Here is a 25,695-nt window from a genome sequence, read left to right on the forward strand (position 1 = left end):
GTATTATGCTTAAATTTACAGAATTTTACTTTATTGTGAATAACAGCAGCATACTATGAGTCCAAAAACAATACACGATGAATTCAGTGTGCAATTTATCAAGTAAAATTTTGAAACATGTGGTTAGGATGAAAGTGAAGGAACTTGGTGCACCCTGACCTGATCTTAACATCAATCAAGAACAAAAACCATGTAAATCAAGGCAAGGGTATACACACAATTTTAACAGAGCAATGAACGAGTACAAATCAAATGGCTCTAAGCACTATGAGACTTAACATCTGAGGTCATCAGTCCCCAAACAACTCCATTGTGACTGACATGGGCTAGTTGTGTGAATGTGAAATGAAAAATGCATTTTTCTGTTTCACCTGTCTTGTGAGAAATAGCAGTGATAGTGCTGGACTGAGAATGGTATCACAGACTTAAAAAAACATTTTCGCAAAGGGGAAAAAATACAATCCCAGTGAAAAACATTTAAATGGTTTTACTGAATTTTCAGTCCTACAGAAAGTGGGCATTACGTGCCAACTAGATAGTGCTTGCCGCGTTAATATAAAGACATATAATGAAAATGTATCACAAAACCCGTATACAGGGTGGTCCATCTGAAGTTTCGGATGAGATTATCTCGAAAACTATACATCGGGTAAAAATAGTGGGTAAGACAAGTTCGTAAGCTCAAAGTGGGACATCAAATGATACTACACATGACCCCCAGCCCCCTTTTAAATCTTAAATGGAAACCCCCATTTTTTTATTGCAGATTCGGATTCTCCATAAAGAAGTAATCAAGTTTTGTCTGAAAAATTTTTAAAACCATTGACAGATGGCACTGAAATCAGGAAAAATTAAAATTGGGGAAGAACTCCAATTTATTTAGAATGATCCGAGAAAGACACATCAAATCGATACAAAATGTGCACCAATTCTTTCATTACACCAAATTAAGCTATTTTTTTACAAAATGTATCCTACTCGCCACAGTTTTTGATGGAGGGAGGCGGAATGGTATTAAAATCTCATTAGGGAACTCTTCCCCAATTACATTAGTCACCAGACTGTGGCGCTACCACGGCCAAGCTGTGAACAATGGCTATAAAGGTTGGTGCAATGCAATCAGACGTCACTTCACTTTCAGATTGTGAACCGTAAACATCAACTAACGAAAGTAAATTATTCTTTAGTGAAACATGGCTCACTATCCTCCTACAGAGATTGTTGATATGATGTTAATTTTAGGTGAATGCCATAACAATTACGCTGCAGCTGCGCAATTGTATGTGGATCGTTTCCCAAACAGACAACATCCAAGCGAAAACATTATTTGAAACTGCACTCCATGAGCTCGAAATGGATACATGCACCGTCCATCTCATCATCGCAATTACAATGAAAATGATGCTCGTACCCTTACTGTTCTCGACTGTGTTCAACTGGATCCCAAAATGAGTAGTCGTGTGATTCAGAGACAAACTGGAATACCAAAATCAACTGTTTTGAGATTTTGAAGGCACATAAATATCATGCGTATCATATCACACTGACACAGGCATTAACGCCAAAAAATATGCAAATAAGCGTGCATTTCTGCCAATGGGCCTTGGAAATGATAAGAGGTGACAATGATTTTTTTACATACATTTTGTTCACCGATGAAGCCACATTAAAAAACAATGGCAAATTAAATCATCATGATTGTCATTATTGGTCCCCTGCTAATCCACACTGGCACAGACCTGTTGACAATCAACACAAATGGTCGTTAATGTTTGGTGTGGAATTTAAATGGTTACTTGATAGGACGGTATTTTTTTGACCGAAATCTTATTTACAACTTCTCTGCAATGATTTGTTGGAGCTAATGGAAGATGTTGATTTAGAAACTAGGCAACGAATGTGGTTCCAACAGGTGCGGGACGTTTTAAATTTATGGTACCCTGGTTGGTGGATAGGACGTGGTGGGCCAATTCAGTGGCCTCCACGTTCACCAGACCTAACGTCTCCAGATTTTTTCTTGTGGGGTTATTTAAAAAATACTGTTTATGACAGACAGCCCACAACCTGAAATAATATGGAGCAATGCATTTGAAGAGCATGTGCAACCGTACCACGGGATGTGCTGCTCAAAATTGTGGACAACTTTCACAGACAATTGACTTTATGCATTGAAGCAAATGGCGATAATTTTGAACAATTTCTTTGTAGATGATTTCATTAATTAAGCACCCCAAATTGTGAGAGGCAAGGGGACTCTCACTAATGAAGGGCCCCAACATGTGAGAGGCAAGGGGAGTTTCACTAATGAAGCACCCCATGGGAACATCATTCTCCTACGTCCATGTCATCGCTCCTGGGTAACGCTAAAAGTGGGATAGAGTACATTTGGTACAAAAATAGCTTAATTTGGTGTAACAAAAGAATTGGTGCACATGTTTTGTCAATTTGATGCATCTTTCTGATAATTCTAAATAAATCAGAGTTCTTACCAAATTTTACTTTTTTCTCGATTTCAACACCATCTGTCAAAAATGGATGTATCCATTTAAGATTTAAAAGTTGCCACCCACCCCACCCAAGGGGGCGGGGGCTGGAGGTCACGTGTAGTATCATTTGGTGTCCGCCTTTGAGCTTACAAACTTGTCTTACCCACTATTTTTACCCAATGTATAGTTTTCAAGATAATCTCATCTGAAACTTCAGATGGACCATCCTGTATATCGAGTAAACTGATGACTGAATGAAATTTTGCAGCAAATTCAATGTTGCTTTAAGGAGTCATGATGAAACAAAAAATTCCAAGAACCCAGGATTTTTTTCAAGGTCTAATTGATCTGATGTCAGAACTTTATGGCATCTAGAAGCAGCACACTGAAAAATCAGAAAACCATGTTTTCTTAGGCCTGTCCAAAACAATTCAAAATGAAGTGCTGGAATCAATTTATGAGGCATGTCTTAATCTCATCAGGAGTGGACTGTTGAAGACAAAATTCCTTACAATCAAAGCTGATGAAACCACTGACTTCAAATTTGTCACAATTGGCTGTAACAATTCAGTATGACTTAATGGGGAAAACAAACACAAGACTTATTTTCTTTGTATGACCTAAAAATCATACTTATGTAACTGCAGATTTTTTTTACATAACTTAAATACCAGAAAAACTGATAACTCATTGTTATGGTGGTGCCCCTGTTATGAGTGGCCATAAAAGTGGAGTTCAAATCAGAATTAAAGAGATGTATGAAAAAGCTCACTTCTTTCATGTTACGTACATCAGTTGAATTTATTTGTTGAACATCGTGTGACAGGCAATAAGCAAGAGTGGATCTTCTTTGGCTACTTGAAGGATGAGATAATGAAGAAATGTATTCCTACCTGTCGTCAGTCCATAAAATGGAATTTCTAATCATGGAATATAATCACTACATACAAATACCAAAAGCAAATTGTTGAGTGAGTGTAAAAAATTATTGATGATGATACTAATGATTACAGAACAATAAACAAGGCTCTGGGAGTAAAGTGTTTCCTGCAAGATGAAGATTTCCTCTTCTGGTTAAATTTTTTTAAATATAGTCATGCCTCACTGTAACAGTTCAGCCAACTGCAACAAAGGAATACTGAAGCAGTGAAAACTTACGACTAAGGGTCTCATATTACAGCTTCGTCCAGCATGTTAGGACTTCACTTGACACAGATGATTACTGGGAATGAGAAGAACCAACTGCAAAACAGGGACATTTCACTGAATCAAGAATGGTGTGAGCACCAGGTCTGCAGCTGTATTGTGACCCAGATCAGTGAGTGATTCAGTTTTAACGATCACTTGTCAACTGCACAAATGTTTGAACCATCAGTTGTTTTCTAAACATAAAATTACTTTCCCAGAAAAAGAACTAAAAGTACCAGTAGCTGTTACTGCTTACAGTACAGTAAATATACTTATGTCATGAATGTAACATGTTATACAGCTGAAAGGATTTTATGAAAGTGCCAGAAAACAATGTGGCAAAAGCTTTTCCTGAAAGTGTCAAGTTTCTGCAGATAATATTAACCTTCCCAATGATGAAAGGAATGGCAGAACACTGTTTCTCTATGTTTAAGCAAGTGAAAACATTCATGCATAATACCATGAATGAGGATAGACTTTGTGTGCTTGTGAAGGGACCTCTCAACATAGAACTACTGAATCAGCCAAATTTTAATGAAATGGTCATAGACCAATTTCACCTATAAAGAAGTGAATTAAGGTAAGCAAAAGTGTATTAACAGAAGATAAGAAACTAGAGCTGTGTTGTAACAATCAATTTAGCTTATTAATTTAAGTGCATAAAAAGGATAGTCACATGTTTAACCACCAACTTCATATTTTACTAAAGTGTCCTTAGTTATGATCTTTGGTGCTAAAGTATCACATTTCCTGACACTTTAGCACATGAAGTCATACTAATGATGACACATTTTGGAGAGATCTTTAATGTGCTATATCACTTCATATCATGCATATTTTTGCAATACACAATTATAAATACAACAAATATGGTTTGGAAATTAATATGGTGGTTGGTCGGGTTGCTTATGTCAGCCAATCACAGCACAAGCTTCGTGATGTCAAGGAAACATTACTGTTTCATCATGCGAACTCATAAACGCTGTGGTTTGAGTGCAAAAAACATTAAACCCTGAAGTTTAGAGATGAAAACATCAAAAACACGAAGCATGCAGCAAAGCTAAAATACATCGCATTAAAGATCTCTCCAAAACGTGTTCTTTAGTATGATTTGTTGTGGTAAAATGTTGGAAAATGTGACATTGGGGGACAAATAAGCTACCTATATATCTCGTCTTGGGAGTTAGCTTTTGATGTTATTTAGTAGTTGAATACAAACTGAAAAGAAGATCCAGTATCTAAACATTTTGCTAGAGTGTGATATAGCCTCCCCCATCTCTCCCCCTGAAATCTTGGTTGCAATGATGGACTGATCTGTAGCATAGTCTGAGATCTAGGTTAGTTCCAATCAATTAACATCACAGCATTACCCAATATGGAAACCACAAGCCATGTCTGGTAACAACACTTATATGCCATGGATGTAAAAATAGTAAAGAAGCTTGGCCAGTTGGAAGTAAAAATCAACATCTTGACATGATACAAATTATGTTACATAACTTGGACATTTGTCAATATGAGGGAATCTGTATGCAAAGATGAAAAAAATAAAACAGTGGTATTCCATGACAAACATACAAGCTTCGAAATCAGTTCAGTTAATAAATTTAAAGAATGAAAAGAACAGTCTTATGAAAATTTATAAACTAGGCAAAAGAAAGAAGTGATGAGATTACAGGATCATTAGTTTTACATCCCCACCTTAATAACTAACAAAGAACTACAGAAAACTCAGCTGCAAAACTGTGTAAAAAGAACACAGAATGGCTGTACTGTGGTTGCCTTCATGAGACGAGATTCTCAGCACTATTATAAAAGTGTTTAAAGTAGAAAACAATAATCACTGCTTCCAGAAGTGTTTCTGCAGGCAGAAACAGGAATTTTGCATTCTGAAGGTAAGCCAGCCATTCTCTCTTCTTTTATTTAAAATACTATAAATATTATCAGCAATGTTGACAGGAGATGGCATATTTTTATAGACTTAAAGAAAATACGGATGCAATGATCGGAATACAAGTGTTCTAAACATTGAAGAAAGTGTCCAACACAAACAAAAAAGTATAAATTTTCATATTTACTTAAAAGACACAGAGGATACATTTATGAAATGACACTGTGAGATAACAGACATAACACAATTAAAACTTAAAATATTTTGACAACATAATCAGAAACTAAGCAGCCCAGAATGGAATAAGAGATGCTTCTATATAGTAAAGAAACAATTATTACATGCAATGTACTCCTAATCTCAAGTGTACCTTCAAGGCATGCACAAAGAGGAAGTAATGTGTCTTCTGGACATAAACAAAAATATTGTATTTTCAATACAATGTATCAAACAGTGGTATACTATCTAAACTATAAATTTAAGGCATACTACCACTTCTAACAATTAATGGATAAAAATTGTAATTGTATCTGCAAAGAATGGAGACTTGCACAGTTCCCAAGTAAAGAACGACTCATACTCGATATATATTGAAACTGATGACACAGGTGTTAGTACAAACTAGAATGAAATACAAATAACTTAGGAAGAGAAAGAATACCATGTAAACAACTGAAAATTTCAACTGTCTTGGTGGAAAGGCTTAATTCACAGTACTACAAAGCAGTACTAGAGTATACAGTTCAATTTACAAAATTACACAAAATACTAATTGTGAAAAATAAAAGGTAAACACAATCACTTCTACCATTACTGGAAGGTATTCAAGCAATATAACATCATCTACAACAGACAAGGGACATCCTCTGAAGTATTGTTAGTTTATGTAATGGGACACATTTCAGATTGTGATGTCTTGATCACATTAGTATATTCTTTGAGTTTGCAAAATGTATTTTAACCTAGGGTCAATGTCATTTGTTCTCTCTACATAATTTAAATTAGATACAGGCTTTGGATCCAAACTTGACTGCATCCAAATACAGGATGTAACAACTGCCTCTTTTTTTACTCTTGGTACAACAATCACTTGGCAATTATCTACTTCCATAGATGTACAGGTACCATGCAAACTACACTTTAAAAAGAACAGGGATACTAAGTGGTACCAGACTCTAATAACGAATGTGATTCACCAATAGCTTTTAGCCACCACCCATAACCTCTACCTCTTCTGTATCACCTACAGTACAACAGTCTGCCAAGTTACATTCTCTCACTCCAACCACTTCTCTGCCATTCAGTTCACACAATTGAGTTGTTCTCTACTACATAATCAGTCATCTACAGACACATGAACTGATTATCCCAGCCTCAGCATTGATATCAACAACTACGTCAGAGTTTATATTCAATATAGCTAGTACACACAACAGGAAAAAAGCTACAAGCTGAAAAATGCAAACATGAGACATTCACCTGTGAGTGAGTTTGTGTATTTTGTTGGATGGATAGGAGGATGGGCCTGATCTGATTTTTTTCCAACTCGAGGGTTTGGTCCATCCTGAAGAACACGGCCAGCAAATTCTGAAAAAAAATTAATAGGGGTATCAATATGATAAAAGAATCAATGCAAGAAGAAAAAAAGAAATACTGGCAATGCTAACACAATCTTAACTCCATAAGAAACAGATGGCTTTCATATTTCCTCATAAATTTCTGGAAAACTGTCCAATCATTGGTGATTAAAATCTTAATTAAAAGGTTAATTATAAAATGATTATGAACTGCACCCAAATTATATTGAGTAACAAAAATTTAGTCCCTTTTTTGACTAATGCTGGGACAACAGTACAAATGGAAAAAGCATGCACAATACAGAACACTTACAAACTCTGAACTTTTATTGCTACCATACATGACCTGAACTCATTTTAATTACATACAACTTGCATCAACTCCACACCTAGCATTATGCTCCAAAAATGACCACACCTGTTCAGTTGAAAAGCTGAAGCCAGTCTTTTCTGCCAATTCTTTCATTTATTCAACTGTCAACTACAGACAACAGATGCCAGATGAAAAGTTGGTGCTGCAAATCAGACAACTAGTGGAGAACATTACACAGTATTTTATAAAGAAAGATTCAAATGAAAAGTGTTACACTTAAAATACTGCCTTGAGAAACATTCTATGGAATAATGCTTCCTAACAGTATCACTACCATTATAATGAAAGTACTGCTCCACAAAAATGCTGGGGTCAGTAACTGTGTTGGCGTCAAAGACAGCTGCAGAAACTGAGGCTCAAGTTGCCGATATGCTTCTTAAGTAAAAGGTAGCTTTGATGTATATTTGTACACTGCCCCTTTGGAAAAATACGTTTTTTCAACCACTTAATGCAAAAGGGAAGCAGCAGTCAAAGCACTGAGTAAAGGCTGCCAACACTACACATACACACACCACAGTGCAAATTAAATAGGAGACAGGAAACAAATTCATCAGTAAAAAAGATAAACACGTCAGCAAAAGAGAGACATACACCATTCATACAAGCATGCACACCTCATGCATACATGCCCACCAACTCCAACATATCAAAGCCAGAATGCAACTTTCATGTGGGATGCAAGCAGCAATCTGTAAGGGGTGGGGAAGGGGAAGGGATAGTAGTGTACGGATGGGGAGAGAGACGAACGCTGTCTGGTGGAGTGCGCAGGGACTGGACTGCCAACAGGCACAGCATCAGAAGGTTGTGGGGTGGGGAGGTGGGAGAAAAAGGAAGGGGGGAGGGAGGAAAGGGGGGAAAAAAAGAGGCAAAAAAGAAGCAGAAAAGGAGAGGAACAGGGAAAGACAGGCAGATGCACTGGCAGAGAGCTACAAATAAACAGGGTGAGAGATGAGAAAGTGGAGGAAATGATAGGACAGAGGGGGTGGGGACAGTATGTTACTATATGTTGAGGCCGGGATAATTATGGGAGTGGAGAATGTATTGTAAGGATAACTCCCATCTGCGCAGTTCAGAAAAGCTGGTGGTGGAGGGAAGGATCCAGGTGGCTTGGGTAGTGAAGCAGCCGTTGAAATCAAATGTGTTATGTCCCACGCATGTTGTGCTACAGGGTGGACTGCTTTGTTCTTGGCCACAGTTTGACAGAGGTCATTCATCCTAGTGGATAGCTGTTTGGTAGTCACACCAATATAAAAAGCTGTGCAATGATTGCAGCAGGGCTGGTAAATAACATAGCTGCTTTGACAGTTGGCCCTGCCCCTGATACGGTAGGATAAGCCTGTGAGAGAACTTGAATAGGAAGTGCTGGACAGGTTTCGCACCTGGGTCTTCCACAGGCATATGATCCTTGTGGCAAGGGGTTGGGACTGGGAGTGGCATAGGGATGTACTACCATGTTTTGGAGGTCAGGTGGGTGATGGAACAGCACTTTAGGCCCTTCCCAGAACATCTCCAATGAATCCATTTCCCTCCATATCCCTATGACACCCTGCACACCCACCTTCTACATGCTTCTCAAAATCCACAAACCTAACAATCCTGGATGCCGTATGGTGGCTGGTTATTGTGCTCCCACTGAAAGAATTTTGGCCCTTATAGACCAACACCTCCAACTGACTGCCCATAATCTAGCCTACCACATCAAAGACACCAACCACTTTCTTCATTGACTCCCTATCAACCCCACCCCTTTACACTCTGGATTCCTACTCGTCACTGTTGACGCCACTTCCCTGTACACCAACATCCATATCCATCATGCCCATAGTCTCACTGCTATTCAAATTCTAAAGCTGGCAGGGGTAAAATACAGGGAGCGAAAGGCTATTTACAATTTGTACAGAAACCAGATGGCAGTTATAAGAGTCGAGGGGCATGGAAGGGAAGCAGTGGCTGGGAAAGGATTGAGACAGGGTTGTAGCCTCTCCCCGATGTTATTCAATCTGTATATTGAGCAAGCAGTAAAGGAAACAAAAGAAAAATTTGGAGTAGGTATTAAAATCCAGGGAGAAGAAACAAAAACTTTGAGGTTCGCCAATGACACTGTAATTCTGTCAGAGACAGCAAAGGACTTGGAAGAGCAGTTGAATGGAATGAACGGTCTCTTGAAAGGAGGGTATAAGATGAACATCAACAAAAGCAAAACGAGGATAATGGAATGTAGTCGAATTAAATCGGGTGATGCTGAGGGAATTAGATTTGGAAATGAGACACTTAAAGTAGTAAAGGAGTTTTGCTATTTGGGGAGCAAAATAACTGATGATGGTCAAAGTAGAGAAGATATAAAATGTAGACTGGCAATGGCAAGGAAAGTGTTTCTGAAGAAGAGAAATTTGTTAACATCCAGTATAGATTTAAGTGTCAGGAAGTCGTTTCTGAAAGTATTTGTATGGAGTGTAGCCATGCATGGAAGTGAAACGTGGACAATAAATAGTTTGGACAAGAAGAGAATAGAAGTTTTCGAAATGTGGTGCTACAGAAGAATGTTGAAGATTAGGTGGGTAGATCACGTAACTAATGAGGAGGTATTGAATAGGATTGGAGAGGAGAGAAGTTTGTGGCACTACTTGACTAGAAGAAGGGATCGGTTGGTAGGACATGTTCTGAGGCATCAAGGGATCACAAATTTAGCATTGGAGGGCAGTGTGGAGGGTAAAAATCGTAGAGGAAGACCAAGAGATGAATACACTAAGCAGATTCAGAAGGATGTAGGTTGCAGTAGGTACTGGGAGATGAAGGAGCTTGCACAGGATAGATTAGGATGGAGAGCTGCATCAAACCAGTCTCAGGACTGAAGACCACAAGAACAAACAACAACAACAACCAATTCTCATCTGAAGGAAAGGTATATAAAAAAAATCTGCGGGATAGCCATGGGCATCCGCACGAAACCCTCCTACGCCAACCTTTTTATGGGCCATCTAGAGGAGACCTTCCTAGCCTCCTTAAACACCAAACCCCTAGTCTGATTCAGGTTCACTGATGATATCCGCATGATCTCATGTCAGGGCAAAGACACCCTATCTTCATTTTTCACAATCACAACGTCTTCCCATCTGCTTCATGTGATCCTACTCAACCCAGTGTGCCACCTTCCTAAATGTTGACTTCCCCCTCTCTGATGGCTACATCTGCACCTCTGTCCACATTAAGAGCACCAACCACAAACAGTACCTGCATTTCGACAGCTGTCATCCCTTCCACACCAAAAAATATTTTCCATACAGCCCGGACACCCAGGGACAGCATACCCACAGTGACAAGAACTCCCTTGCTCACTACGGTGAGGGTCCCACCGAGGTCATCACAGTTTGGCACTATCCCTCAGACCTAATCCACAAGTAGATCTCTTGCACAATTTCCCCTCACACCCCAATCCTCCCACCATCCCCAAGAACCAGCCACAAATGGAGTGCCCCCATTCATCACTCAATACCATCCTGGACTGGAACAACTGAACCACATCCTTCACCATGGCTTTGATTACTTGTCATCATGCCCTGGAACAAAGGACATAGTACCCGAGATACTTCCCACTCCTCCTAAAGTGGTGTTCTGTCACCCTCCCAACCTCCACAACATCCTAGTCTGCCCCTATGCCACTCCTGGTCCCAACTCCTTACCGCAAGGATCATATTCCTCTGGAAGACCCAAATCACCCACCAAGCACTTTGTATTCAAGTCCTAGTACCAGTTTGTACTACCCCATCAAGGGCCGGGCCAGCTGTCAAAGCAGCCATGTTATTTGGCAGCTCTGCTGCAACCATTGCACTGCTTTTTATATTAGTATGCCTACCAACCAGCTGTCCACTAGGATGAAAGGCCTCTGTCAAACTGTGGCCAAGAGCAAAGCAGACCACCCTGTGGCATAACATGCAGCTGAACATAACACACTTGATTTCAATGGCTGCTTCACTACCCGAGCCATCTGTGTCCTCTCCTCAACCACCAGTTTTTCTGAACTGCACAGATGGGATTTATCCTTACAACACATTCTCCTCTCCCACGAGGACCTACAGTAACACACTGTCACCACACCCTCTCACCCAACACTTTCCACCCCCTCTGTCCTATCATCTCCTCCCCTTTCTCACCTCCCACACTGTTTATTTGAAGCCTCTTCCAATGCATCCACCTGTCTTTCCCTGCTCCTCTCCTTTTTTTATTCTTTTTTCCCCCTACCTCCCTGCACCACAACCTCCTGACACTGTGCCTGTTAGCAGTCTAGTCCCTGCACACTCCGCCAGACAGCGTTCATCTCTCCCCCCACGTGTACACTACCATCCCTTCCCCTTCCCCGCCCCCTCCAGATTGCTGCTTGCATTCCACATGATAATTGCAATCTGGTCTGAGATGCCATGGTTGTCTATTGTGAGTGTGTGAGGTGTGCCTGCTTGTGTGTGTGAACAATGTGTGTCTCTCTTTTACTGATGAAGGCTGTGGCCAAAAAAAAAAGTTTTATGTATCTTTTAATTGTGCCTTTCTGAAGCTTGATGTGTATTGTTTACAGTATCAAACTGTCTTTTCCTACATTAAAAAAAAAGATGGTACATAATTGCATGCAACAAGAAAGTCTCACACTGGACGGGCAATAGCTAAAAAGACAGAATTCCACAATAAGCTAACAAAACAGTAAAAACAAATTTGAAAAAAAAAAAATTGCTGTCACATATATATAAATAAGTAGCCTTCTGCAGCAAGTGTCCATTTAATTAAAATCCTTCTAGGTGTACAGTCACAGTGTATAACACTAAAATAACATTAGTGGAAAAACAATATGCTCAATTATAGTCACCGTCCCCCAATCTTCCAGGCAATAATAACAGTTTACATACTGAGGCAGCCACAGCAACGCAGCCAACACATCTGTTATTCCAGTAATTTATATGATCATGCACCAGTCTATTCAGAAGAATTTTTTATGAAACTGAAAAACATAATCAACCCGGTATTACCCAATAAATGTGCAACTCCTGTCACATCAGTATATGTAGACCACATACACAGTTATTTTAAAACCAGATATATGGAACTCTCAGACTGTGAATGATTTAATTGAAAATGAAGATGAACAGTTGTTGAAGTGCTTATATCCTGTGACACTGCTGAAACAAGACAACTGGTTTTATGTAATAATGTAAGATAACGTCTTCAAATATTTCGCAGTTTTATTTCAAAAAGTAGTTTGGTAGGTCTGACTTCCACAACAAACTTTAGAAACAGGCGCAGAATATCCATCAGCTTAGCTCCCTAACACTTGCCTCAGCCTTTTGCTACAAGTTCAAATGTGAATGGCAATTATTATACCTGTTCGCAAAAACAGTATTAAGTCTTAGCCTGTTATTCTTCCAGAAAAAAGTTTTCAGGCTGATATATTAATTACAAAGGTTCTGAAGATACCACATTATGCACTGAAACATATGCGGGTAAAAGAAAACTACAGCAATACTGCAATGAACATAATAAGTTTTTGAAAATATAATGTAATTGGATGGATAAAAAATCTACTAATGAAGCGGCAGCAGGAGAACACACATTAAGGTATCAAAGGTTGAGATCTTTTGAAGGAAGTGGCCCCTTCTTCTAGCAGGACTGAAGGGGAAGGAAGAGCGGTGAAGAAAATGAGACTGGTTAGATTTAGGAAAAGGAGTACAGTTCAGAAAAGTTGCCCAGAGGTCCATTCTTTCCAACATTTTGCCCACCACACCTAGAATAGGTTTTCAATTCCCTCCCAGTCTCTCCAATATCCTTATCAGACCCTACACTCTTTCTGTACCCATTTCCTTAGTCTGTGTAAGATTTGCACTATGCACCCTCCTACCAGCACCTATACCATCGCTGTAACTGACAAAACAAATACTATCAATGGGAGAGCCACTGTGAATTGACACATGCTGCATACCAGCTGTTCTGTGAACAATGTTTGGCCTTTTACATTGGCATGGCTACCACAACCTTACTAGCTAGGATGAATGGACTTAGGCAAAGGGGTGTATACTGGCCCCACACAATATCCCGTTGCAGAGTATGCTCTACAACATAACGATTGTGATCTCAATGCCTTTTTCAGCATATGTGCAATCTGAATACTCTCCCCAGACACCAGTTTCTCAGAACTCAGCAGGTACGAGCTGGTGCTACAAAATGTACTTGGTCCTTGCCACCCATCTGGCCTGAATTTAATTTCTTTGGTCTTAGCAAATTTTCACAGCAACTATTCCTTTCTTCACTTCCTTTTTGTTTTCAATAGCTTTCGTTTTCTATAACTTACAATGCACTTAGCTTTCGGTTCTTATTAACTCATGCACGATGTTTTGGTAGTAATTTCTCTCTTGCGTATAACCCTACCTTCCACCTTTAAGCACTCAGGTTTTCACATTTCATCTGGTGCAGTCCCCAACAATCAGTCTTTCCTTCTCATCCCGTCTGGTAAATCTCCCCTGACCCATGGTTCTAGATAACTTTCCATAATTTTACCCATTTTCCTAAACCTCCCCAATCCTTTTCCTTCCCTCTCTTCCTTCCCTTTCAAGTATTCTGCCAGAAGAAGTAGCCATAGGCTACAAAACCTTGCAATCTTTAGTACCTTTATATCTGTGTTCTCTTGCCACTCCTTGATGAGCATATTTTTTTATCTATCCAATTACATTATAGCAATACTGTATTATACAAGGCAGATTTTATACCAATTTCTCAAGTTTTTCTTTGCAAGCAGAAAAATAAAGTGTTATGACATTCAAATATCAACTTCAGTGCAAATATTTGCTCATGGGTGACCACAATATCAAGTTACCTCAAGTCAGACACCACTAAAATACTTTCTTGACCCATAATTCTGTTTGCCCGTTCTGTTAACACAACTGGTATGCAAATCGGGTCATTATTGCCCTGCAGTAAAGGTGCCTACTCACAAATTTACTCACACTATTTCTTCTGTCTTCAACAACACTGTCGATCAAATATCCACATGTCTATTGGACACAAAATTTCAGTGGTAAGACAAGTTACATCATCAAGTGTGTGTTGACAAACTGAATGATCTGGAGACACATGGCTAACCCCATCCACTCTGCAGGGCATTCCACAAGCACTCCAAGCCAGAGCGTGACTGTGTCGATGTCTGTGGGCAGAAATACCCGGCAGCTCCAGTAGTGTGGTTGTAGGCATTCGGAGCTGCTGAGTGTCTTCTTTATTAGGCTAAGTGTCAGTTCCCAAGCTTTGCTGAGACTATAAGACACAGTCCCAGTTCGATGAGATAGTCACTGGTCCATGTTTCCATGGACTCACTAATGACACTGTCCCATTTTTCAATGTTTGTGTTAAAATACTAGTGTGTATGTATTCCATAACACAAAACTCAGACAAATAGTGCTCAGCCACAGCAGACTTGTTAGGATACATTAGCTGCTGACTCAGGCAATGCTTCTTTGGTCCTCAACCACAAGGACTGCACTTTGAAGATGCAGGGCCTGCTAAATGATGACTCCAACAGGTAGATCAACGCCGGAGAACTAGACCGAGACATTTCTCAAGGACTCGGATTTACCAGAGGGGGTTATCAAGAAACTGTTACCACAAAGACCCATACCACCAAGACTTTATGGGATCCATAAGATTTACTAAGACGAGGTGCCATTACATCCCACTGTCAGTAACAGCAGGGCTCCTACATATCTGCAGGTAGAATACCTGAAGGACCTGCAAGGCCCTCATGTGGGTAAATGTCTGCATCACAAAAAAAAAAAAGACTATGAACAGATGGAGGGCATCACAATGGGCACCCCACTCTACTTGTGATTATGAATCTGTTTATGGAGCACTTTGAGGAAGAAGCCCTGCAGTCGTCCAAATGTAAACCCTCTCGGAGCAGGCTGAGTGTGCTCTGCACACCACCACTACAGTATAACTGTGGGGTGGAAAAAGTTGTGAAGAAAGAGACAGCCATTGCCTTTATACCATGTACCACAACAAAGAGACAGCCATTGCCATTATACCACACTCTGGAAAATTATCAGGTAGAATAAGGCACATAATGGTAAAATACTGAGAAGTATTATCTTCTGTCCATCCAATGAAATATGCACATTACTGGCAATGCCTAAGATAACCTCAGTTTACAGGGGGCCAGGATATAACAGATTCCATGCCAATACAGCATGACACGCATTGGACAAGCAGTGTGAACCATCGAAGATCGATCTGACGACATCAGCAGCATGTATGCTAGAAAGTCAGCAGTCGTGTAGCACTGTCTGTCTGAGATTGTGCAGTGGAATATTAACACACTATAATTTCAGCACAAATGCTAAAATACTGGGATAGCACCATAGAGAGGAAACTGAAATACACAACAGGAACAATCTCATCATCCAGGACTGTGATTATAGTCTCAGCACGGGTTGGGAACCAGGACTAGGTCTTCTCAATTAGACACTCAGCAAACATAACAAACAGGCGGCCAGGGTGGACGGAGAGCCTACCTCCACTCTATCACAGCTGGAGCACGCAGCCGGGTATCGCAGGCCACAGATTCTGACGCAATTTTCTCTTCGGCTGCCAAATCTGCAGATACAGCTTTTGCTCTCTTTAGAACCGTCAATTACTTACACCTGAGTCTGTGTAATTTAGATTACCATAGTGCTGCCTCGGTTTTCAGTCAGATGATATTACGCAGTATGATATTTTTTGCAACATGTGGTACTTTAGCATCTGACAGCCTGTCATAAGTGACACGAAACGTATAAGCACATACGAGAGCTGTTATACATTTGTGTCATATCGCAAGGCAAGCAAATTTATGTACTTTCTTCCTGAAGTAGATAGACTGCAAGAGTGGAGAATTTAAACAGCAGCCGCTTCCCTTATTTTTCTCCTTACTCGTAGATTTTAGATGAGGTTGCTATTCGAACAAACGTAAGGGAGATTTCCGTGCGTTGATCTGCTGGTATGTGCTGAACCTGCTCATTAACTGTTTTGAAACATAAATTTCCACTCACTCTCTCAAAACAATCACGTATTTGTATACAACATACTTAGTTCACTTGTCAAGCTAATCCTCTACGAAAACGTGAGCTTTCGGACAATAACCACAACCATCTTTGTCGAGACTGCAATTGACTGTCACAGAAGTAACAAAATCGTAAGGAAGTAGCAGTCTTCATTGCACCAACAATGATATGTTATTTACAGTGTCTTCATTCCTCTAAAAGTGTACAGTTCAGGTGCCTGTTTCCATGCACTGCTCAGTTAGAATCCCATATCTCTAATGAAGTTTTTGACTCACATTCTAGTCTCAACAGTCCCTTTAATGATTGAGTACCACTCACTTGAAGTGTGGGCTACGATCTGAGTCTGTTAAAATAAGATTTTGTGTTTAGCTGCTACCCTGTGTTTGAGGACAGCAATTTTTTTCTAGATTCCTGTACTTGATGGACCATGATGTTTGGTCGAGGGCCAGAAAATTATATAAGTCCTACACAGCTCCTTTCACATTCTCACAGAATACTGTAAACAGCTGATACTGTTATTATGAAAGTCCTTCATGGGGCACAACATCCCTCAGATTTTATTAGGCAGCCAAAATACAGTTTTAATTCCAGGTCTTTTAAGGTTTGTCCAATTTTATTTGATGTTGCTCCACAGAACAGATGGAACATTGTGTGCTGATGTTGTCATGTTGCCTAGTTAGACTTAGATTTGCATCTTCTGAAGAGACCTGACATTATTTCACGTTCCAATAGCCACTTTGTCTGGACACAGAGGTTCGACAGTTTATTTCGATGCCAGCTGCCTCTGTGGTCTAGTGGTTAGCATTACTGGTTACTGAGATGGATGTCCCAGGATTGATTTCCAGCAGCAACTTCAGATTTTTCTTGGTGGAAATGTCAGAAACAGCGTGCAATTAGCCTCGTGACACCAAATTAGGAACTGCTCAATTAAATAAGCACTGGAACTGAAGTGGCGTCATATTGAACAGTTTGTACTATGCTGGGAGCAAAGCGACATTTATATCAGCGCCATGATGATTTTCGTCTAATGTACCTCTAGCTCTATGTATCAGTGTGTCTGGCACTACTCTCTTTTGGGCAGGATGATGAAAACTGTGCCCATTAAGATAATGGTTGTGTTTGGTGGTTTACAATACGCTGGGGGTCCGAGTCATCTGTCTAATTTTTGCTCAACCAGAACATCTAAGATAGGTAGCTTTCCTTCCTTCTCCATTTGCACAATGAACTTTATGTTAGAATGTATGTCATTATTGTGATCAGTGAATTGCTGAAATGTTTCCTTTCCATGATGCCACATCATAATGATATCATCATAATCAGGGCAGGCGAAGAGGAGAAATGTGTAATTCATGCACACTTTCCATTGTCCTATCCAAATGAGAACAGTGATGAACATTCTGATACAGTTCATCTTCCATATCCATGATTATCTTAATATTATAATGTAATGAAGGAATCACGGCGATAGGAGATGTATCGTAACCTACACTACCCAGGTGCCCATACTACAAATGTGAAACCAACTTTCGTCATGTATCAAATAAGCCTCTGGCTCACATCTAAAGAAGGCCATCATGTTGTTCACAGAAATTTCACTGATAATCTGTATTGATTCATTTTACAAAATCCAAGAGAATAAAAATACAACATATCAAAAGCAATCACAAGAACATATTTCTGAGATGTGTAGGTGTGGTGCAAAGACAGCAGACTTCTCTCAATCCCTTGCCACACGGGTTACAGATTTGTGGGAGACTCAGATGAAAGATTTGTACAAAACAACCATGCAGCACATCCTACTCCAGTTCCATTACTGGCTTATCTTATCCAGTCATATCAGAGGCAGGGCCACCTGTGAAAGCAAACATGTCACAAACTTGCTCTGCTGCAATTTATGCACAATTTTTTGTGCGCACATGACTACCCGCAAGAAGTTCAACTGAACAAAGGACCACAGCAAAACTGTGGCTGAGAGTGGAATTGGTTACCGAGTCACAGAGTACGCTTCTGAGCACAATGTGCTCCATCTTAATGGTTATTACACAACCCGTGCCACCTGGATCCTTCACCACAATACCAACACAACTTAATTACATAAATGGGAGTTGTCTTTGCAACACCCTCTTCAATTCTGTAATCCTCCTGGGTTCAATTTCCTCTAGCACCAGCTCGTTACCCACCTGCCTTGTGACCCTAATTTCACTATCCTGCATACAGAACACTTCTCCCTTTATTATATTCCCCCCTTCCCACTGTGCACTGTGCACAACTACCCCTGACTGCCATCAGAATGAGCTCACCACACTCCTATCCCATTCTCTCCCTCCCAGCTGTCAGGTACTCTTCCACAAAGTTTTCTCCTGCTCCCTGCCTGGTTTTCTCCCTTTGCCTACTTCACCCAATACAACCCCTCACCTCACTCAAGTTGGCGAGCCAGCACAATGTAGTCAGCCAGGCAATGTATTCAGAGAGAAGGGGGTGGGGGCATGCTTCAGTCTGAAGGAGGATCCATTCAAATGCTAAAAAAAGTTCTGTCTGGTTTATGAGGTGAAGGTAGCACAAACAGTCAAAAACAAACAACATATTTAACCAAGCCATGCTTAGAACTTGCACGCACATTGATGAAAGATGTCATCATTTTAAAATACCATCCAAGGGAATTATTTTGTGGAAAGGAATAGAACCTTAAAAAATGTCCTGTATCTCTCAGTTAAAACACACACAGGGTAAACAGAGGGATAAAAGAGTAGTCTTTGCAAAGGGGAGTTGTAATGAGTCCCAGACTGAGAAAATGTGAAAAGAGGCCCCAACCACAACCACCCTGCCCCTGCTCCAGGAGTAAAGTAAAACCTTATATCTGAAAAGAAAAACCACTTTCACAGAAGAAACTGATGACCAGTTCAACCAACAGTGAATTGACTGCCAACCTTAAATGTAAGGAATCTGGAAGACTTTAATTAGTATTAAGGGCCACCAATATATGGGATACTATCAGTATGGCTCCACAACCACAATGGGGGGGGGGGGGGGGGGTGGTTCATTACGCAAGAGAAAACAATAAAGATAGAGAGGGGTGGAAGGAAGAGTGCCAAACCGCAGTTAACTCCTTGATTGTGTGGGGTTTATTATTGTGAACAGCAGCACACCAGATGTCATTCCACTTTTGGGCAAAGAGAGATCAGACATAGATCCGCATATCTGCAGCTGGAATCATGAAAAGTAATGGGGTTAAGTACCTGTTTCTCTAGCCAAAAGGTCAGCCAGTTCATTCACTAGGATACCCACATGACATGGGACTCAGAGAAAGACAATTGAGCAGGTGGCATGGCCAAGGGTGAAGAGAAGGTCATGGACAGCAGACACCAAAGGCTGACGAGAGTAGCATCGGTCAATAGCCTGCAGGCTGCTCATTGAGTCAGTGCACATTAAAAACTCTGTGGAGGGAGCCCTGAGAAACAAAATGGAGGGCTCTGTGAATGGCTAGAAGCTCTGCTGTGAACAAACTACATGATCTCAGCAATAAATGGTGTTCTAAGCCAGTAGGAGACATGAAAGTGTATCCCGCCCTATCTATCATCTTAGAACCATCATTGTAGAAGATGGTGGCACCCTGGAACTCTGCAAGGATGGCATGTTCAAGATGCTGGAAAACTATAACGGTGACAAGAGACCTTAGGACCCTGGAATAGGTTGGTCCTAATCAGTGGTCCAGGCACCATCCAAGGGGGTTGTGGGAGGAAACACATGGGGCGCATTGCAGTGCGTGGAGATGGCAATCTTAACAGAGAGAAGTCAGACGCATCCCACCTATGGGCGGTTATCGGGAGGGAGGTGTCCCTCATTTGCAAAGGGAACAGGGTACACAGGATGGTCAGGAAATTGGCAAATAGTGACTGCATAAGAAACCAGGAGCTGGCTCCGTCATATTTGTAGGGGGGGGGGGGGGGGATCTTCTGCATGGAGGCTGTCAATGGGACTAGCGAAAAAGGCACCAGTAGCTAGGTGCACCCCACAATGGTGACCAGGGTCAAGTAGTTTCAGAGTGGAAGGAGCCACTGAGCCATAAAGCTGACTACCATAATCTAGTCTGGCCAAAACCAGAGCAAGATAAAGATGGAGAAGAGTGGCATGGTCTGCACCCCAAGATGTATGGGCCAGTAGGCAGAGAGTATTAAGCTTCCACTTGCATGTAGTCTTTAGGTGGCACATATGGGGCAGCCACATCAGCTTTTTATCAAAAATAAGGCCCAAGAAATGGGACTGTGCTACAATATCGAGGAGCTGGTCGCCTAAATAAAGTTCTGGATTGGAGTGTACTGTGCGTCGATGACAAAAATGCAGAACCTGCATTTTGGAGGAAAAAAACTGGAAACCATGGGAGAGAGCCCACACAGAGGCCTGTTGGATGACGCCTTGGAGCCGGAGCTTAGCAGATGCTACGGAGTGTGAGCTGCACTATATGCAAAAATCATCAATGTACAAGGCTGGTGTAACCACAGGCCCAACAGAGCTTACAAGCTCATTGATGGCTATGAGGAAGAGTGTGACACTTAAGACAGACCCCTGTGGGATACTGTTCTTCTGAACCCGAGGGGTGCTGAGTGAAGTGGCGACTTGAACCCAGAAGAGCTGGTGGGATAAAAACTCACAGATAAACATCGGTAGGGGGCTGCGAAAGCCCCAGTCGTGGAGAGTAACTAAAATGTGATGGTGCCAAGCCATGTCATATGCCTTATGTAGGTCAAAGAAGACTGTGACAAGGTGCCATCAGTTAGTAAACGCCTGTTGGATTGCTGTTTCCAATCTGAGTAAATGGTCAGTTCGAGATCATCCTTCCCAGAAGCCACACTGATTCAGGGACAAATGGCCCTGAGATTCGAGTATCCAACATAATCTGAAGCTAACCATCCTCTCAAGCAGTTTATAAAGTATGTTCATCAGTCTAATCAGGTGGTAGCTGTTGAGAGAACCCAATGTCTCTCAACATTGGGTTCTCCCCAGGCTAAATGATGCGGGGTAGCTATACTGTCTCGCAATTGCAATGGGTAAGCACCTGTGAGCCAAATGTGATTGAAGACCTTCAGGAGATGTTGCATCTGGGTAATGTCCACATGTTGGATCAGCCAGTTGTTGTGGAATCCAGGCCTGGGGTCATGTCATGTGAAGAGGTAAGAGCCTGCAAGAATTTCCGTTCAGTGACGGATACATTATAGGGTTTAGTGTGGTGCGGGTTGAAACAGAGGGGGTCTGTTCAACTCGGCATTTCTGCCAGAGAAAGGCAGAGAGATAGGAAGAGGATGCCAATGCCATCGCTAAGTGTGCCGCAAGATGTTCTGCAAGGACCAATGGATTAGTGCACAAAGCACCTTGGAGGTTAAAAGTCTGGATAGTTGACTGTCGCTGGTGGCACAGGAGGCTAAGGAGTTTTGACCAAACCAGCGATGAAGAAGCATGCGTCCCCAAAAAGGAAACATAGCACTCCCAGCACTTCTTTTTACTCTGCTTAATAAGGTAACAAGCCGTAACACATAGATGCTTAAAAGTGAGGAGGTTGGTCTGTGAAGGGTGTCATTTAAACTGCTGCAGCACCCGTCGCCAGTCCTGGATAGTGACTGCTACGTCCTTGGTCCACCACGGTACTAATCGACAATGAGGGGGACCTGTGTATAGGGGGGGACAGCAGTGCCAGCAGCATGGAGAATAGTTGCAGAGATGCCCTGCATGACCACGTCAATGGAATTCGAGAGGAGGTGTCGAAGTGCACAGCAGACATATATAAAGGGCAATTGGGCCTCCAGAATGCCAACTGTGAGAGCCTGTCTGCCTGCTGGCAGCAGGGGAATGATAGAATCACAGGGAATTGGTCACTGTCACAAAGACCATCATGGGGAGACCAATATAGGGAAGCCACCAGAGCAGAGGAGGAAATTGTGGGATTGAATTGATAGCAGCAAAGCTGCCATGAGTGGCACAGAAGGGAATAGGGGAACCGTCATTGAGGACACAAAAATCAAAACCTGTAATAAGTTGGTCAGTTAGGAGACCCCTACCCATTGAAGTGGCACTCCCCACACGGGGTGGTGGGCATTGAAGTCCCAAGGAGGAGAAATGGGGGCAAGAGTTACTGTATTAAGGTAGACAGTTCAACATAAGGAAGTGGCCTACCTGGAGGGAGGTAGACATTGCAAACTGTGATTGCTGGAATCATTTGCTTTCTAACCACTATTGCTTCCACGTTGGTACGAAGGGGTATCCATTCACAAATGACATCTGAGCAAACCAAAGTGCAGACCCCTCCAGGTGCTGCCCCGGGGCAGATATGTTTCCCACAGAATGTCCAACAACCACGAAACCTTGGAGAGTGGCCATCATGGAATTGCGTTTCTTGAAGAGCAAGACAGAATGCAGAATAGGAGGAAAAAAGGTGCTAAATTTAAAGTAGGTGACTATAGTCCATTGGATAATCATGTGGCGAGAGTCCAGGTTAGGCATAAAGAAGACGAGAGGGGGTCACGTCACTCAGATGGTGGTCGTCACTAACAAGGATGGGATGACATCAATAAATAATATGTCAGACTCAGGTTGCAAGGGAAGAGATGGCACCTCCGGGGGCATCGGGTGGGCCTTGTCCTGGGACTTACGTTTCTTCTTCTTCTTCTTCTCTTTTGGAGGTGCAGGAGAGCAAGGCACAGTGGGAGTACAGGCATCTGCAAGATCCAGAACTGAAAGAGAGTGAGTGACCTTGGGACACACAGATGGTGCATCCCATGACCAAGTAGTGGTAGTAGGCTTATGGCCTGAGAGACATTGGGGAAAGGTGTCCCATCAGGGAGCCCCATCACTGGCAGGTGCTGAAGAGTGGGGAGCACTTCTTTGGCGAGGTAGGGGGAGCAGTTCCCAGAGGGGAGGTCGTGGGAACAGCAAGGGTGAGGGAGGGGAGAGGCGGATGGGGCTGGGGTACGGAAGAGGAAGGAGGGGGAAAGGATGTAACACAGACAAAAGTTGAAGAAAGTGACACTGGATGGAGTCTCACATATTTTTGGCAAACCTCAGCATAAGACAGTTGATCCAGGGACTTGTATTTTTGGATCTTCTTTGTTCACTTGTAAGCTGGGCAATCTGGTGAGTGAGGGGAGTGGCAGACATAACAATAGACACACACAGCTGGCGGAACACAGGGGTTTCCCCTCTTGGAGTGGGTGTCTACAGTCACCACACAGAGAGTCTGCCGTATAGTGGGAAGACAAATGCCCAAAATGTAAGCACCGATAGCACCTCATTGGTGGTGGGATATATGGCTTCATGTCACATATGTAGCACATAATCTTGACCTTACCTGTGAGGATATCACCTCAAAAGCCAGAATAAATGGTGTGGTTGACTTTGCGACCCTTCTGTACACGTCGAACAAAATGAATGCCATGTCACTCCATGTCAGGCTGGAGTTCCTCATCAGTTTGCAGGATGCGGTCCACATGAAAAATCACTTCTTGGACCATATTCAGAGATTGGTGAGGGGTAACAGACACTGGGACATTGCCAAGATGGTCACAAGCAAGAAGGGCTGCAGACTGGGCGGCACAAGCAGCTTTGATCAACAGGGAGCTTGACGATATCTTACAGAGAGACTGCACTTCAGCAAACTTGTCTTCGATATTCTCCAGAACAAACACTGGCTTTGTGGCAGTGAATGTGTCCTCGTCTGTCCTAGTACAAATGAGGTAGCAGGGAAAAGTGTTTGATCCCAAGATGGAGAGCCTGGCCATCTCCCAGGGTGTAGCCTGGAAAGGGAAGGCTGCTCGGTCATACAAACCAGCATTCAATGATCCTTCACCATTCAAAGAAACAGCAGTTTGAGAACAGCCAGATTTTTGCAGTTTGATATGCTTCATGCGTCAAGCATCCACTCTGATACCACCCACTCAGATCAGGGGCTCTCCCCATGGGCGCCACCCGGCCACAGCAAAGGGCTACCTGGCACAGTGGCCATTGCTGGGAGTTCCGATGCTCCAGGAAGACAAGCAACCACTCCATGGCATACATGGGGAGGGAACAGCTCAGGTATATACATGGGGAGGGAACAGCTCATGTATCAGCAGTGTGATCCCTGTGTTGTCAGAGGGCTCGCCAGATGGGTATATAACAGCACCATCACACAGACTGGCTACACATGCTGGTGACCAAGTAGAGTGGAGGGGGGCTACAGTGGGGAAGGAAGGAGGGAGAGGAATCCACATCGTAGATGCTAGGGAGGGAGTTCTTCCCCAAATGACTCACAATATAAAAGAAAATTTAGAAGTGGAGGTCAAACCTCAAGAAGGGACCATTGGCAGGATGAGCAAAATTGCAAGCAATACAGGGAAAAAGATGGATAGCCAGTTCGATATAAATCAGAACACCAAGAGAAGGAAAGGAAGGGGTAATGAGGGATGTGCAAGGATATGGAGGGATGGGCAGGGTGAAGGAAATGCACTCACTGAAGGAAGAATGGGTGCAATAGCTCAGGGCCTGATGTGCGCCATACACGAACTAAAAAAAGAACCGTGAGCCCCCTGGTGGGCTGGTTGCCATTGTATAACCATGTTATCTGAGGCACATAAATCATATGAAGATATCAATTCATAAAGCTACCCTACTAATTTCAGACTTAAAATGCTGCTCCTTTATGTTTTTAAATGTGAGATCTGAGATTCCTTTGGTGTAAACAATGTTCAAATAATTTACACGTGACATCACTTGTCAACAGTGTCACCCAGCTGGATTTGTGTGAGTTACTTGAGGTTTTTAAATGTTTACCAACAATACCATCTACTAGTTACAAAGAGTACAAAAGAAAAGTGGTTTTCATATGAATAAAGCATTTTGTATATTTATTTATGAAATTGAAATGCAGACAAGAAAACTAATTAGAAGCACATTATAAGTGGAAGATATGAAAGGCAGAAAAATGAAAATAGATAGGGGAAATTATTTCCCTGGCACCTGCTCTAAAGTAAAATAAAAGGTACATCATTTGAGAATGTTCACACTTCATAAAAGAACATAATACAAACAGCAATTGCATCAGTGAGGCGTTGCTAAAAACTATGCCGTAGTTGCTGTAAGCACTAACTTG

The 25,695-nt window shown here is 41.9% G+C and overlaps 1 protein-coding gene across 3 annotated transcripts in view; it reads right to left on the reverse strand.

The window, feature by feature from the left end:
- The window catches only part of LOC126236443 (DNA topoisomerase 3-alpha), a 222,279-nt gene that overhangs the window by 100,334 nt on the left and 96,250 nt on the right, over nt 1–25,695 (reverse strand). For all 3 annotated transcript variants that reach the window (XR_007544915.1, XM_049945758.1, XM_049945757.1), the window contains exon 8: nt 7,045–7,152. Coding sequence is in view for 2 of the 3 variants with exons in the window: in XM_049945758.1 (XP_049801715.1) it covers nt 7,045–7,152 (108 nt within the window). In the remaining variant the exon portion in view is untranslated. The remainder of the gene's footprint in view (nt 1–7,044; nt 7,153–25,695) is intronic.

The sequence above is a fragment of the Schistocerca nitens genome, chromosome 2 (genome assembly GCF_023898315.1).
Source record: "Schistocerca nitens isolate TAMUIC-IGC-003100 chromosome 2, iqSchNite1.1, whole genome shotgun sequence".
In the NCBI taxonomy this organism is placed as follows: Eukaryota; Metazoa; Arthropoda; class Insecta; order Orthoptera; family Acrididae; genus Schistocerca; species Schistocerca nitens.